At 41.6% G+C, this 16,309-nt stretch overlaps 1 protein-coding gene across 1 annotated transcript in view; it reads left to right on the top strand.

Moving 5' to 3' along the window:
* The window catches only part of smarca2 (SWI/SNF related, matrix associated, actin dependent regulator of chromatin, subfamily a, member 2), a 46,436-nt gene that overhangs the window by 6,781 nt on the left and 23,346 nt on the right, over positions 1-16,309 (top strand). Inside the window, 19 exon segments of the mRNA XM_034595364.1 lie at positions 148-321; positions 518-688; positions 1,442-1,492; positions 3,399-3,529; positions 4,090-4,147; positions 4,426-4,523; positions 5,962-6,109; positions 8,136-8,162; positions 8,164-8,296; positions 9,874-9,947; positions 10,052-10,141; positions 10,143-10,163; positions 10,611-10,727; positions 10,729-10,854; positions 12,818-12,938; positions 13,709-13,826; positions 14,589-14,622; positions 14,624-14,677; positions 15,194-15,239. Coding sequence (XP_034451255.1) covers positions 148-321; positions 518-688; positions 1,442-1,492; positions 3,399-3,529; positions 4,090-4,147; positions 4,426-4,523; positions 5,962-6,109; positions 8,136-8,162; positions 8,164-8,296; positions 9,874-9,947; positions 10,052-10,141; positions 10,143-10,163; positions 10,611-10,727; positions 10,729-10,854; positions 12,818-12,938; positions 13,709-13,826; positions 14,589-14,622; positions 14,624-14,677; positions 15,194-15,239 — 1,792 coding nt within the window.

Here is a 16,309-nt window from a genome sequence, read left to right as displayed (position 1 = left end):
GGGAAGGATGGACAGGGAAAGAGGTGGAAAGTTGCAGAATGATGCACAGTAACTTATCCAGCTGCTTATGGCTTATGCAGCCTAACTATTTGCATCCTTCAAGATTGTTTTTAATACTTCAACAACTTGCACGTCTCGTCTTCTCAGGAATATCTCAACAGTATCCTTCAGCATGCCAAGGACTTCAAGGAGTACCACCGCTCCGTGTCCGCCAAAGTCCAGAAAGTCACCAGAGCCGTCGTCAACTGGCACACCAACACCGAGCGGGAGCAGAAGAAGGAGACCGAGAGAATCGAGAAGGAGAGGATGAGGAGGCTCATGGTAAGAACCCGGAAAACAAAAACAAATGTCATCAGCACTGTTGGAAATAAGAGCTGGAAGCTTCACACTTTTTCATGGCTGTCTCTCCTTAATAATATAGATTTCAAACAAAACAAAAAATCACTTTACATGATATTGTGATGATGATTATCTTTGAGAAGCTCTGCTCAACCTCCTGTCACCATCTCCCTCTCAGGCAGAAGACGAGGAAGGCTACAGAAAACTCATCGACCAAAAGAAAGACAAGCGTCTGGCGTACCTGCTGCAGCAGACAGATGAATATGTGGCCAACCTCACCACGCTGGTGTACGAACACAAAGCTGCCCAGGCCGCCAAGGAGAAGAAGAGGAAGAAGAAGAAGAAGAAGGTAGGAAGGGAAGTGGTGGTTTTGTGATGAGCAAAGTTTCACATTTTCTCACCATGTCTCTCAGTACTCTGTGGCTGCTCGACTCTAACTCATCCCTAAACCCATGCTCTCCCACAGAAGATATAAAAAGACCACAAGTACACTTAAATGTTAGTCGATCCGTGACCTATTTTTCCGTTTCCATAATCCTTCTAATCTCACGGTTCATTATTGTGTTTACTTCAAGCCTCTTCCACAGTGACAATGAGGTGATCGCCAAAGGTCTCACACTCAAAGAGACATTAGCTCAGAATTCACGGCACCTCGCACAATTTCATACGCACACTTCAGTGAGAGACGCAGAACAAATCAATAAAGTCCTCTGGTGTCGTCACAGAACAACACCTGCTGAATCCAGCACATCGCTACGCTGACGTTAGCCAATCAGAAACCCTGCAACCACGCGCTCTGCTATCTCACTTAACTGTGTAATGATGAATCTGGGAATAGCATCTAAGAAAGTCTCAACACTGAAGGTAAACACGGAGTAATTTAGATAATGAGTTAATAATCCTGTTGGAGAGCTTTTCCTCTCTGATCACTGTGCAACGGAGGAATGGATCAAAATTGTGCCATTAAAACCCAGTAGCCCCATTACAGGGCCACTATTACTGAGATACTGGAGTGATCTATACTTTGAAAAATACCATTTTGTGATGTGATCACAGCACTTAGAGTGTGGCGGCTGAACGGGTCTATGTGTTTGATGTGTAGAAGGTGGATGGAGATGGTGAAGGCACCAGCGCCATTGGACCTGACGGAGAGGTAAGCTGCTGCAGTGGTGAACTGTGTTGTTATATTTTCTGGTTGTTTAATATCATTAACCTAACCCATCTGGTATCGAGGTTACACTCAGTGCTTCCTGGAACACTGGTTTGTGGCTGCAAACGAGGAAGCTCTGTTTTCACCTCGGCCCATTTGTTTGTTGGTTTGTTTGTCAGTAAGCAAGATTTCCATGATTATTTTAGATCTAGTGGATTTTCTCAGCTGTTGCACAGTAATACATTTTTCCATGGATGCAGAACATTTATATATCCCTAACTTTTAATGTTACATCTGATGTATGCGCTCTAGTGACATTCTGTGTGGTTTTGAGATGTAGAAACATTGTGGAACCTGTTGAAGAAAACTTGCTCCCTGTGTAGATGTAACAGGCTAATGCTAAGCTAAAGAAAACACAAACTTTCATAGTTTCACGTAATCATACACAAATTAAAACATAACTATCTACATTATATTGAACTTCTGCTGATAGATTCCTCTATTTCCTACTCACTGGTTCTTTAAGGCAGCTTTACTCGACAGTCCTATAATACAAGTGTATAAAAACAGTGAAAAGGTTTTTTCTGCAGCTTCACAGAGCTTTACAGAGCTTTACAACAGGCTTCAGCTCATTGGTTGGCAGTCCAGCCCACGACCTACTACTTCAGCTGTTGAGCTCAGAGAAAGCTCTGATAGGCTCCACGACCTGCTCAGCATCACAAAGCAGCCAGACACAGCCAGAGCCCAGCCGCTGGTGAAGGGAAGCATTTAGCAGCTGGAGAGCCAGAGGGTTTCTTCTCAAAAGTGATTTGGGTGGAGTGAAAACAAACCGTGAATTAAGCAATGACAAATCCTCCCTTCATTTGATTTGATGGACACATCCAGCAATTACGAAGCAACCAAATTTTTGTTTGTGTCACTGTTTTGTGTTTCTACATCTTTAAAGTGCGACGCCCCGGCTGCACTGGCTGCGTGAGTGGTGCGTGTGCATCAGAGAACATCTTGCTTCCATACATATTTATACATTCAATAATAATTGTGGTTTTCAAACCAGCATTGATGTATTTAATCAGAGAACAACATTTTAGTTTACAACACATTTAAGTGTGAAGGATAACTTTAAAGGGTTTTCCCAAGTTTCACATTCAAATGTAAAATTACTATAATTTTGTACCTTTTCCTCTGAGGATGCGTCAACTTCAAAGCAAAACTTGTTCCAGTGATATTTATTGCTGTCACTCAAACACTCAAACTCTACCCTGCTTCTCATGATGTGCTCGGACACATCAGATTGGACAAACAGGAATTATTCTTCCAGAGACATAACAGGACTCTGGGTGATAGTACAACTGAAGCAAAATCAAACATCTTGTAAATAATGTTACAAACAGAAATCCAATGGGTTTCTCATTTTTCACAGCTTTTAATTGCAGAAGGAGATTTGCCTTCAAGGCCAGTTTGGGTAGAGACACAAATCAGTGCTTGTTAAAGTTTAAAAGGCTTCAGACGTCCCAGATGGTGGATTCTGATGAAGAGGGAGATGATTGGTTCCGAACTGGGATTTATTATCCTTGTACATATTCAGTGAAGCAAAGACAAAACTCAAATTAATGTCAGTAATTATCTACACAGTTTATTTTCTTTCTCATTAGATGTGTCTGACTATAGAGATACGCACACTCGTGTATTCACAGACATCCTCATCTAGAGAAGCAGGGTTATGCAAGTAATTGATTTGCTGTCATAATTATGTTATATATGGGGGAAATCCGACGTGGTTCCTTAATTTGTTTATGTCAATTTGCATTAATATTAAGTGCAGCCGTGAAAACAGGGAAATAATCTGCATTTACTGTTGGAACTGAAGCTGTTGGGGTTCAGTTTGATATCTGTGCTGTTTGCTCTGCAGCCCATGGACGAGAGCAGCCAGATGAGTGAGCTGCCCGTCAAGGTGATTCAGACGGAGACGGGGAAAGTCTTGCAGGGAACCGACGCTCCCAAATCCAGCCAGCTGGAGGCCTGGCTCGAGATGAACCCTGGGTGAGGAGGCTCTTAGTTCCACAGTCTGCTCATGATGTTATTGTTTGTCTTTTTCTGCCGGTGACGCTCTTCTCCCTTCCTTTGTTTCCCGGAGAATTAATGCAGTAAGTGGCTGCCGCCCAGGTGAACGTGTAAAAAACACTTCATGAAGATTACTGGGGAAATGAAATGAAACTGCCTATTAAGACACATGACCCTGTAGTTTAAACAAATGCCTTGCAGCGTTTGCACTGTTGCAAACCACCTGCTGCCTTCGTTCCCCCAAGAATACGGGGGAACTCAGATTCAGAAGCGACTCCTGAGCACTGCCAAAGTTTTGGTTCAGTAATTTGCCCCCAAAGCTGAACCCTTGACAGTTGCTACACCTTTTTGCTTTTAAATGATGTCGCATCTGTTAAGGTCGAGTGAGGATTCAATCCTGCAAATGTTATAAAATCCCTCCCCTTAATTTGGTTGGGGACCACGGCTGGATATGTTCTACTGAAGATGAGCAAGAACAGAATTTAATTAGCCTATTATAACACCTTTGTACTTTCCTTATTCCCTCTCCTGAACACCAGGTATGAAGTCGCCCCGCGGTCAGACAGCGAGGAGAGCGGGTCTGAGTTTGAGGACGAGGTCAGTGGCTTTCTTACTAATGAATTCCAACAGTGGAGGATATGAGATCATGCTCCCTCGCCTACAACTCTTCAAATCATTAAAATGTGTTTCAGTGTTATTCAGAGTGTGAGAGTCAGATTAACATGCAGACATCACAATCCACCAGGGGGCTGTAGCTGTACACTTCAGTGATGCTACTGCTGAGGATTTAGTTCTATCCCCAGCGGATCTTCTTCTGTGACCTCTCTGTTGTGATTATATTAAATATCCACTCATGTTTTATCAACTTTCATAAGGAGGAAGAGGAGGGGGCCAAGGCAGAAACAGAGGAGCAGAAGATAATCGATCCCCATGGAAACGTAGTGACTGTGAAAGTTGCCAAGCACATCATTGAGTAAGGATTTCATTTCTCCTTTTATGTTTTTACCTCAATGGAATTTAAGGGAATAAGAAAATTAATATATCATCCAACTCTTGGAGTATTTGAAAATTAGTGCATTCTGATGTGTTATGAAGTATTTTTAATGAGGAAACACCAAAGGAAGTTACACAAAGAAAGATACAAAGATAAAACAATGAAATACCAAAAAAGACGAGAAAAAGATAAAATCATAAAATGCTAGAAAAGAGGATTCGGTGAAAGGTAAAAAGTAGTCTCTGTCAAACAGGTTATAATCACAGAATCACACACACATTGGTGAAACGTCTCTAGTGGTGCTCTATTTTATAAAACAATATGGAAGTTAATATTGAACATTTATTTATCAGTGATGCAAGTCCTACATTCATACTCATCCAACTGTGAAAACACTTCTACACAGAATACAAATCTGCATCCTATGCTACATCACACTCCTCAGCCAGCTAACCTGTTAGGTAAAGGTTCTTTAGGTTCTTCAGGTTCTTCAGGTTCTTCAGGTTCTTTAGGTTCTTTAGGTTCTTCAGGTTCTTTAGGTTCTTTAGGTTCTTCAGGTTCTTCAGGTTCTTTAGGTTCTTCAGGTTCTTCAGGTTCTTTAGGTTCTTTAGGTTCTTCAGGTTCTTTAGGTTCTTTAGGTTCTTCAGGTTCTTTAGGTTCTTTAGGTTCTTCAGGTTCTTTAGGTTCTTCAGGTTCTTCAGGTTCTTTAGGTTCTTTAGGTTCTTCAGGTTCTTTAGGTTCTTCAGGTTCTTTAGGTTCTTTAGGTTCTTCAGGTTCTTTAGGTTCTTCAGGTCTTCAGGTTCTTTAGGTTCTTCAGGTTCTTTAGGTTCTTCAGGTTCTTTAGGTTCTTCAGGTTCTTTAGGTTCTTTAGGTTCTTCAGGTTCTCTGCCACTGCTGCAGCTTTACCAGAATATTTATTCATCTGTGAGAAATTAGCAAACAACAATAGATGTAATGTAGAACGACAGTTTCCAGAAGAACTGGATTTATTGAAGCATGAAAGAACGAGAGTGTTTTTGAAAACTGCAGAGGAGAGACAATTTGGTTTATCAAATGTTTTCTTTATTGCAGTCGCTCTATTAATTTGTTATTGCACCAAAACTTTAAATTATGTTAAATGAGAATAAATAACCTCCTAGAGGCTCATTTATATTAAAATGTTTTTGCAGCTTTTTATTCTTCTCACTAGCTAAATGAAAAGCAAGCTCTTTAGATGTTGGAGTGAGGCGACCCCTGGTCCAGACTCAACAGAGGGGGGGGCACTTAGTGAGGGGGGCTCAGGTTGATCTTCAGTCTTTGCTCCCTGCTCAGATACAGCTCTGATGTGGCAACAGAGCAGTTGAGAGGGCGACAGGGGTTTTCACATTTACTCCCCCCCCCCCCCCCCCCCCCCCCCCCCCGACCCCCAACCCAACAGGTCTGCCAAGCAGGATGTGGATGATGAGTACAGTGTTCCCACTGGACAAACCAGCTCCCAGTCTTACTACGGTGTGGCCCACGCTGTCATTGAGAGGGTGGAGAAGCAGTCGTCGCTGCTGATCAACGGGATGCTCAAGCACTACCAGGTAAACACCACACACACACACACACACACACACACACACACACACCATAGATTGTGTATAAAGATGGACAACACGTCTTCAGGAGTCAAGACAAAGTACCTGGCATTGGGGTTCTTCCATCTTGCAGTGATGATTTCATGAGGAGCAAGAGTCTGTGCAGAAGTAATTATGAAGTGGGGCTGAACTAGTCCCGCCATGGTCCCACCGATAAACACGTTAGACCAACTGCAAGCCAGTCTCAGCTGTCAATCATGAGTTTCCCCCCCGTTTTCATATCTTCCCTGACCATCTGTTAACATGGATGAGGCGAGGTTCATGACCTACACAGCACGCAGCCAACAGGGGGCTACGCTTTAGGGAAGCTATCATGTCGTCCATCTTTATATACAGTTTATTGCACGCACACACACACACACACACACACACACACACACACACACACACACACTATACCTGCAGTTGCTCTTATTTTGTCTACCTTTGCCGAGCTCGGTGTTTGTTGTTATTTTAGATTTGTATTTTTTCATCCACTATCTTTTAAATTAGGTTCCAATTGAATGTTTATTACCAATCCGCCCGAAGCGCCTGTTACTACCAGAAGCAACCAGCTTCACATTTTCATTCTTTACTTTTTATTTATTATTGTTTTTTTTGTTGTGCTGAGATGTTTCCCAGCGCACAACTCATGAATAGAAAAAGAAAATTGGGGTCTTTTATCAAAACTAGGATGAGGATTTCTGTAACATGGCAGCTGCATTCTGACGCATGACAGGGAATTAGACAAACAGAACAGAGGTGACTGTAATGGAAAACCTGAAATGAATTTAAATTGGTCTAGTTTCCATTCATGAGAGAAAAACGTACAGAACATTGGTGCTGACCTCAGAACCAGGTGTCAAACTGTGTTCAAGGGTTTTTCATTTCGTCGTTCTTGTTGTTACATTTGGTTTGACCTCATAGTCCAGCGTGAACTTTGGGCTGGAGACAGAAGAGCTTTCTACCCATTACGACACCACGATGCACGGAGGGTGTGACCAACCACATCTGCTGCCAGGCAACTAAACGCTCAATCATCTCAGTGGAGCTTAAAGAACCGTCTTTAAGTCTGCTCATAACGACACAGCGACATTGGTTTTCAGCCCGACATTATAAAGTCATCTCTGCTGTGGCAGTGAGAGATAGATTACCAGAGATAGCGAGCCGGCACTTGCTTCTGCGGCCTGATGCTCGCGTTTGCGTTCTTCCAATCAGGTTTCGGCCCCGGTTCGTCTCTGATTCTCGTGTCCCAGTCTTTAAAGGAGATATGGTGGCAGCTCCTTGGGGGATAATTGGACTATTTCAGCTTTAAAATAATTGGATCACGTGTCTGCAGTAACAACAGAAATCTGTGAGATTTTGGAGATCTGCTGTCGGGCGTTTTGTTAACTAGTGCAGTTAAATATTGGTTGTATCGCCTGTTCCGTCCGTTTCCCTGTTCTGTGTTTTTGCGGAACTGTTTTCGCCACAGGCGAGTTGTGCAGTTGGTCACACAGTTGATCTTTTTTCCACCAATGTGGTGAATCAGCTGGGATAAGAGACGCCACAGTGGCTGTACGATCAAAGTGCATCTGCAAAACTCACTATGAAAAGCATTAAATTGATTTTTTTCAGATGTGTTTCACAGTTTGTACTGTTACATGCAGATAAGACACACTTAACACATTCACTTATCCTCCAGCAATTCTTTTCCTTTACTGTTTCCGGACACAAAGCCATGACATGCACCAGGCGTTTTATTTAATCATTTACTGTATTATTTATGCCATCGGAGCAATAAGGAAAGCTTCAGTTTTTCCCCTTTTGGTGATATTATTGTAATACTCGCTTTAAAAATGGGTGTAAACCTTTTGAAAAGCTTTGATATGCAGAATGTAATTTTTCCTTAATATGGCTCATCAATAATACATACAAGTGTTGGAAGTAAATAGAGGAAAGACGTCGTGTCGTGCAGGCTTTATTTTCAGCTTGTGTCCGTGTGTTTTTCCAGGTCCAGGGACTGGAGTGGATGGTGTCAACTATACAACAACAATCTCAACGGCATCCTGCTGATGAGATGGGCCCTCGGCAAAACCATCCAAACCATCGCCCTCATCACGTACCTGATGGAGAACAAGAGGATCAACGGCCCCTTCCTCATCATCGTTCCTCTCCTCGTCAGTTCTCCTCCGCACGCATCCTTCGTGGCTTTTATCGTTTGGCTTCATGACACGTTGAAAATGCTGGCGGGACAGATGTGCGGAGCAATTAAAAACGACTTCAGTAATTAAGTTTAGATTGAAACAACCAACCTCATCAGCCTAAATCACGTGATAGAGGGACAGGGGGAAGTCGGGATATTTTAATATACAGTTTGTATGAATCGATTACTGCCTCAGTAGACACGAGTGTTCTGTGTACTCCAGTTTAAATATAGGCAGTATTGGTCCGAATACAGAAATCAGAGAGGGATTTTATAAACGTTTTCAAGATTGAACCCTCGCTCAACCTTTTACAGGTCCGACTTTATTTAACAGCAAAAAGCAGTAATAACTGAAAGCGTAGCCGCTGTGTGGTGGTCGACGTGTCATCTGTGGACCATCAGGGATCCCCGATGTCGAGCATCACGCTCGTAGGGATTCTTCTCTGCTGACGAACAGGCTCTCAGCAGCAGCACCCGTGAAGCAACACTAACTCTTGTTCCTGTGTTAAACCACTCTCAAAAATAGTAAGATATGTGAGATGTAATTGTCTTCTCCTCGAGTAGGAGAACGTTCTGCACTTTGAAAAAACATTGTGTTGTATCTGGACCAGTACAAAACTCAGTGCACAAACTTGTTGAACAAAATGTTGATTCCATAAATATAAGCAGACGTTTAAATGTTCCGACTCATAGATTTACATTTTCAAGGGTAAATAAAGAAATCAAGCGTGAATTTTCTCGATCTTCTGATGTAATTATGGGAACCTCTTAGTATAAACGTGATTTCCCTCGCTGCTTTCACACAATAGATCCTTTCAATTTCTACAAAACGCATTCAAGTGCAAACTAGTCCAACTCCTAAACTCCAACTAAGTAGGCTAATGCTCCCGGGTTCTTTTCAGCTTCTACAAACACTCCAGCACCTTTTAGTACTCACATATTTCCCTTTTGTAGATTTAAGGTGGAGAGAAAAGTGTTGTTATTCCCAGTTTCACCTAATTAGTTTTTTCTTTTTACCCATAATTTAGAACTGTGGGTCTTAAAGGATCAGAACGAACGATGGGTGTGTTTTCTGAATATCCGTTTTTCTTTTTGTAGTCAAACAGCCCAGCAGAGGCTCGTACTTGACTTCATTGCCACTGTATTAAATGTGTTTTCTTTAATGTGCAGCAAAGCCTCATATTCTCCTCCTTAATAGCAGTTTATGTGTTAGAGACTTAAAGTTATGGGAGGAGAGATTGATCTGCCTGGCGGGAAAGTTTTGAACAAAGCCATGAAAGAAGGATTCTCGTTGTGAGCTGCTCTGGAAAGCTGTTAAAAATTGTTTTCCTTTTTGATGTTCATGCCAGCAAATTATGTCTGAACCTTGATGATAGACGTGTGAATTAGTGCGCGGCCTCTTAATGGGCGATTCTTCAAGTTGCCTCTTGCCTCTGCTCCTCAACGTCTTTGCCAAACTCATTAAACCTTTAATTGCTCTAAATTCAAACCACGTTCTCACAGGCGAACATTTTGTTTGATGATCGTCGTTTTCATTTTTTTTTTTTCAGGACTTTGTCTAATTGGGAATCTATGAACTTGACAAGTGGTCAGCCGTCTGTTGTGAAAATTGCTTACAAGGTAAGAAATAAGAAGTCACTTGTCTCTTTCGTCTGAAGTCTGAGATGTGATTGGCCGACTTATGACTTATTCTGTCTTTTCCTTGTGTGTCCTCCACATGACAGGGGACCCCCGGGCTGCGCCGTGGGCTCGTGCCTCAGCTCCGCAGCGGGAAATTCAACGTCCTGTTGACCACCTATGAATACATCATTAAGGGACAAGCAAATACTGGCCAAGGTGAAAGAGACGAGCTCTGTCCCCTCTGTGTAATGCCCCCCCCCCCTGCCTGCTCTCTATTGTCATTCCGTACGCTTCACATACTCGGTGACTCACGCTTTTAAATTCACGTCCATTTTTACAGTTTTCCATAAAACTTTACTGGAAGTCAGTGGAGCTTATTCCTCTGCCAAGCCCAAACAACCCAACACACGAATGTCTTGTTCTTATCGTAGAAATATAAAACAGACGTGGTTTTAATAACCGTAATTATTTATTTGTCACGAAACACAGTTTTGAATAACAGAAAATATGTCTTAATCTAATGGAAGACTTATATAAGTCCCTGATATTCCTTCTTATCGCTTGTACTTGATCTTAAATTTCATTCTTCACGGTCTTAGAACGTCTGAAATTGAACGTGTTGAAACCTGCAGAAACCCTGAATGAGTCTCGCTCCACACACAGATTCGTTGGAAGTACATGATAGTGGACGAGGGTCACCGCATGAAGAACCACCACTGTAAGCTGACCCAGGTGCTGAACACCCACTATGTGGCACCCCGACGTCTCCTCCTCACCCGTGACGCCGCTGCAGAACAAGCTGCCCGAGCTGTGGGCCTTGCTCAACTTCCTCCTGCCCACCATCTTCAAGAGCTGCAGCACCTTCGAGCAGTGGTTCAACGCCCCGTTCGCCATGACAGGGGAGAGGGTGAGTGCGAGCAGAAGCAGAAGCAGCAACATTTGTAGGTGGAGACATAATGTTCATCAGATAGATTTGCTCTTACTTTATCCTCAGTATTAGAATCACAGCATCCAAGGCCACACAGACAGAGATGAACGGTCTTCCAAAGATTCAACTGATCATTTTATTTCCTACAGTTATTAGATTTCAGATAATACAAAGTGTATTTAATGTTTTTAAAATTACTTTCCAGCACATAAATCATCTTGCCACTGCCACACACTGCCAAACTGAATGCAGTTTTTACAATACACTATACTGGGACCCCTGTTTTGCTAACGTGGAGATGATGTGCATCTTCTGAAAGCTGATGAAAGGTTTCCTGAATGGATCTCTCTTTAGATCTGAGCCCCAGGAGCTTTTCTCCCTTCACGGTGATTACAGCTGTCATTCCCACTGAAAGTAAAGTAAAAGGGAAGTTGTTTACGTCGAGTAAAGTGTGAAGTTTTGTACACCAGTAAAACGTTTTGAGCTTTTTTAACGAAGCTTATTCAAAGTAAGATATAAAGTTTTTAACTCTGCATACAAAATTAACAGTCAGGAAACGAAGGATGAGGCTGAACGTTGTTTTAACCATAACGTTTTTCCAAAGGGAATGTTTTCTGCCCTCAGGAAAGTTTGAACCCAGCTCAGTCACAAACTAACATCCTCATTAGTGATTCAGGATCCTACAGCAACAAACCTTTCTCCTAATGTTTCACCTCGAGTCCTGGTAGCATTCTTCTTCCCTCCCTCAAGGTCACTGCAGGTTTCACATCTAGCCCGAGGCTGAGGGAACCTGTAAACCCAATTTGCTGTAAACAGAAAGTGAAATGCTTATGTTTTCAAAACCACTCGTTAAAGAAATACAGAAGAGGCAAAAAATAACGCTGCTTCAGCCGGTGGGTGTCTTCACATTATTCTGTCTAACATTCAACCTGCTGGTTCGAATGAGCCCACAGGTTTATTTCAGGTTGAGCTCGGACAGCGAGGAAAAAAGATGCAAGAAAAATACAAATTAAATGTTAAGCTTGGAGAGCATAATAATAATAACAATAATAAATGTGATATATAATGATATATTATAATTATATATGTGGTGTTATTATATCAATATGCTACGTTTAGTTCCAAGGGCGAACCGGTAGCTTTTCCTATTGATTTTCCTCCCGAGTGAAATGAAAGGTCGACTCCTCTGCAATATTTTTGGGAATTTCCGCCTGAAAAAATTTGCCCAAATTCAGTAATAGCTTCATAACTGTGAGGCTGAAATCAACCAACTTGGTTTCTGGGGATTAGAGACATGAGGGAGAATTATGAACCACACGAGTCTCTGTGTCCCTGTCATCAGGCCAGAGTGAGATTTAAAAATACCTTTAGACTTCCACCTAATCAAGTTTCTAAATAAAATAGGGAAAACAGTGTTATAACAATAATCAGGAGAATCTGATGCTGTTGAATCTGTTCTTAAAATTCTGAACGGCAGCTTCAACAGTTGTTTTTGTTGATGTCTTCATGATCGTTGCAGGCTTCTTTTTCCCTGTGGCCACCACCAACTGTTGAGTCAGTGGAAACAGTGTGAAAACAACGGCAGGACTCAGCCACACATACATAATGCAGGAGCCCACTCAGAAAAACATTGCTGCACACTGCTACCAGTGCTCAGAGGCTCTGCAGGGTATTAGTTCTCGCCACCGGCCAAATCCACACAACCAGTGCTCAGGAACATCTCTATTATTCAAAATGTAGCCTCACTCAAAGAGGCAGGTTTAGATGCAGCTGCACGACTTGTTGATGAATTCTCTGCGTTGTTATTAATGCAACAATGTTAGAAAAATGACATTTCAACAGGTTCTCAGTTGCTTGTCACAATCGTGTCACTGCCGGCGGATATGCAGAACACACAGTCGGTTGTCTGTCACTCATCTTCAACACGTTCTGATTCGTTCAGGTCGACCTCAACGAGGAGGAGACCATCCTGATCATTCGCCGTTTGCACAAGGTGCTCCGCCCCTTCCTGCTGCGCAGACTGAAGAAGGAGGTGGAGTCGCAGCTGCCGGAGAAGGTGAAATGGAAACTAAGCTTTGTGTATTTATTTAGATTTGATGGAGAATGATAATGTTTGCAATGCATAAAACCTGTTCTGCTGTTTGATTCTATTAGTACAGAGCAGCTATAAAACAGTTATCACTCCTCATAACGATCATATATTTCTCAGGGGCAAGGAATAAATTAATAGTAACTACACAAATGCCTAGTTATTACCTAGCTGCTTCTGACTATGAATCTTATGTGTAGAGGATACACTGAAATTCATAAAATCAGGGCTTTAGCTGACAATCACTTTCATTATTTCAAATAATGAACTAAAGGTTTCCTCTATAAAAATGGAGAGAATATTGAGAAATGTCAATCATATCTTCCCAGAGTCCTGAATGAGGTCGTCAAATGTAATTTGTCGAAAACCCCAAAAAACCAATTCAAACTGTTACAAAAAATTATAATTCTCCCATTTGAGAAGATCAAACTAAAGATCTGGGATTCTTTCTAGAAAAAATATATTTTCTAATTGATTAATTGACAAATCATTGCAGCTCTACTCATAACCAATTTGAAGTTTATTGAATTGGTAATTGGCATCCTTTAGTTCTTCTTCAGATAGTTTCTTTAAATAGGTTTTTATACATATGTACAAATGTTAACATATGTTCTTTCACCTTAATTGTTGTTATCAAGAATATGACTGAGATCCGAAATGTGTTTTCAGCTCCAACTACCTCACAGTTTAAAAAGACTGTGTCAACCAAAGCTTTGTCCTTGTCGTCCGTAGGCAGGTGGAGTAACGTCATCAAGTGTGACATGTCGGCCATTCAGAAGGTTCTGTATCGCCACATGCAGAAAGGCATCCTCCTCACAGACGGCTCAGAGAAAGACAAGAAGGTAAACATGCCGAGGCTCCTGTGTCTTTACTGAATGTCACCGCTTGATTCATCGGTGTCTCACGCCGACAGACTGAGCCGCAAGGCTGAGCGCTCAGTGATATTTACAGTTTCCTGCAGCTTGACATCACAAGGTTCCCAGATTGTGTTGTGTAACTGAAGTCACAGTTTACCGGTGCTTTTAAGAAGAAAGTGCTGTGAACGAGACGGCGTATAATCGTTCATTTATTAACTCCTGAAGATGCGTCTAAAAACAGTCTGTCAGCCTCAACGTCAGTTTCTCCGTGGCAAGAAAATGCCACTTAGGAAGCAGACAGAAGACTTTGCAAAAGGTTTGAGGAGTGTTCTGAATCAGCCTGCCCCAAATCGATGATAGATTTATCATGACAAGTTGAGAGCAGTGAGTCAGTGTATAAAGAGTGTCACTTGTAGTAAAGAACTAACAGAGGATTGTCTGTAGAATAGATTACGGCAGCTCCCCTCTGGAGTTGAAACAAGCTGCACACTGAGGTTCAAGCTTAGTGATTATCAGCTCTAACCAAACAACAACCGGTACCCAGCACGCTCGCTCTGCACCAAACACCAAACAGAACAACGACAGCTGTGAACAAAGTGGCAGCAATTCTATCGCGTGAAGAAGCAAAGGACTTCCCCCAGGAGACGATTGAGACGTTGCACTTCAATGAATGCCCTAAATAAGAGTCTGCAGTTTAACGACACATCGTGACATTTGTTTTGATCTGGAATCAAAATGTCTTCTAACTGTGAAATAACGTTCTCCAGGGTAAAAGGAGGAGCGAAGACCCTGATGAACACCAATCATGCAGCTGAAGAAGATCTGTAATCATCCTTACATGTTCCAGCACATTGAGGTAGAGCTGTTTGACCTGGAGCGATGGCAGTGGCTGTCATGAACAAGTCCTAACTATATCTATTAACTATAACTAATTTAATTTTCTTTACTATGATGACCTTATCTTTAAACGATTTTCTATTACTCCTATAAAAGTCTTTATCATTTCCAGACAATCATTTCTTCTGTATTGTCTTTTGCTCATTTAGGTTTTTTTGCTCATCCTGCCACTTTCTTTGTTGTTCGTAGATTTGACTGAAGTTATGAAACAACGTGTATTTTATAGATCGACTGTTTAAAACCTTGACGTCAGCCTTTCCCTGGGTACAGACGTCTGTGTCCTGCAGGTTCAGACCTTCAAACAAAACCTGATTGTGAAAAATGTCTAGAAAGCCTGACACAAAACTTCAAATTCCCATTTTTTAATTGTTAATAAAGGTCAGAGCTCGGTCTCCAGTAAAAAAATCAAATTTAAATGTAGGACTCAGTTTGCTAATTGCTCATTATTTAAACCAGTACATGTTCTCTGTTACAGGAATCTTTTGCAGAGCACATGGGTTATCCAAACGGCATAATCAGCGGTAAGTCTGACAATGGTGTTTTTATCACCCAATGCTACACGCACACCACAACAGACACGACACTCACAAACATGCATATTGTCATTCTTTATCTGTTTAAACACACCACCATGTTTATATTCTTTTATGAATCATTAATAAGGGGACTTAAGGCTTAGGAGCTTATTTATGTAAAAACCTTTTCATCCCGTATCCGTTTATTTGACTTTCTGTTTCTGAGCAAAACACACATTTCCAGAAACAAATGGATTCACACCCAGTGGATGTTTATTTAACACCGAGCTCAGCGTTGTGTTCCGAGGTTTGTTCCTTTCTCCTTGACTCTGTTTGAAGCTCATTGAAAACAGTGAAGTGATTTAACAAGTTCACATTTTAAACAGCTGCTGTGTGCCACTTAATTGATAATGTGCTTGGCAACAATACATTATTCATGGCAGCAGTATAAATTATTTATTTGTGTTTTATTATATCTGAGAGGCAGCTGACGTTGACTTCTCTGGTTTTCTCATCCACGGGGGCTGATCTCAAACAGCAGACCCTTTAAGTTCTGCACCAAGGTTTGCTTATTCATGTGGACACAATTATAAAAACTATTGAAGATTCATATAAACTGTTAATTCTCCGAAATCCACATTATCTCAGCTACACATGGTGATAGTTGGAGGTTTGAAGTTTAAAAAATCCTGCCCCTTATGGACAGAGAGTGAACAGTAAAGCTGTGGCAGCAAACTGAAAGAGGTGATTAAAACGAGCTGAGGCCTGTTTGTTGTCATATTAACTACGGACATTATGAAACTTATGAAAGTTCTTCTTTAAATCAAAAGTTTTTATTGAAGTAGATTTGTCACATGTGTGGAGGACAGTGTTAAAGGTTTCAATTTGCTCCTTTGTTAGTAACACACAGATTTAATCATGGGCTTTTCGTGTTGACTCCATTTTTCCAGGATGATGAAAAACAGGATTTTATAGAGACATGTTAAAGAGGCGGTTTCCATCCCTACACATCATCATGACTCTATTTACCAACATCATCTACAACCACCAGACTTAAACTCCATGGAGTCACTGAT

This window comes from Hippoglossus hippoglossus, chromosome 9 (assembly GCF_009819705.1).
Source record: "Hippoglossus hippoglossus isolate fHipHip1 chromosome 9, fHipHip1.pri, whole genome shotgun sequence".
Lineage (NCBI taxonomy): Eukaryota > Metazoa > Chordata > Actinopteri > Pleuronectiformes > Pleuronectidae > Hippoglossus > Hippoglossus hippoglossus.
This window is presented reverse-complemented; position numbering and strand designations above follow the sequence as displayed.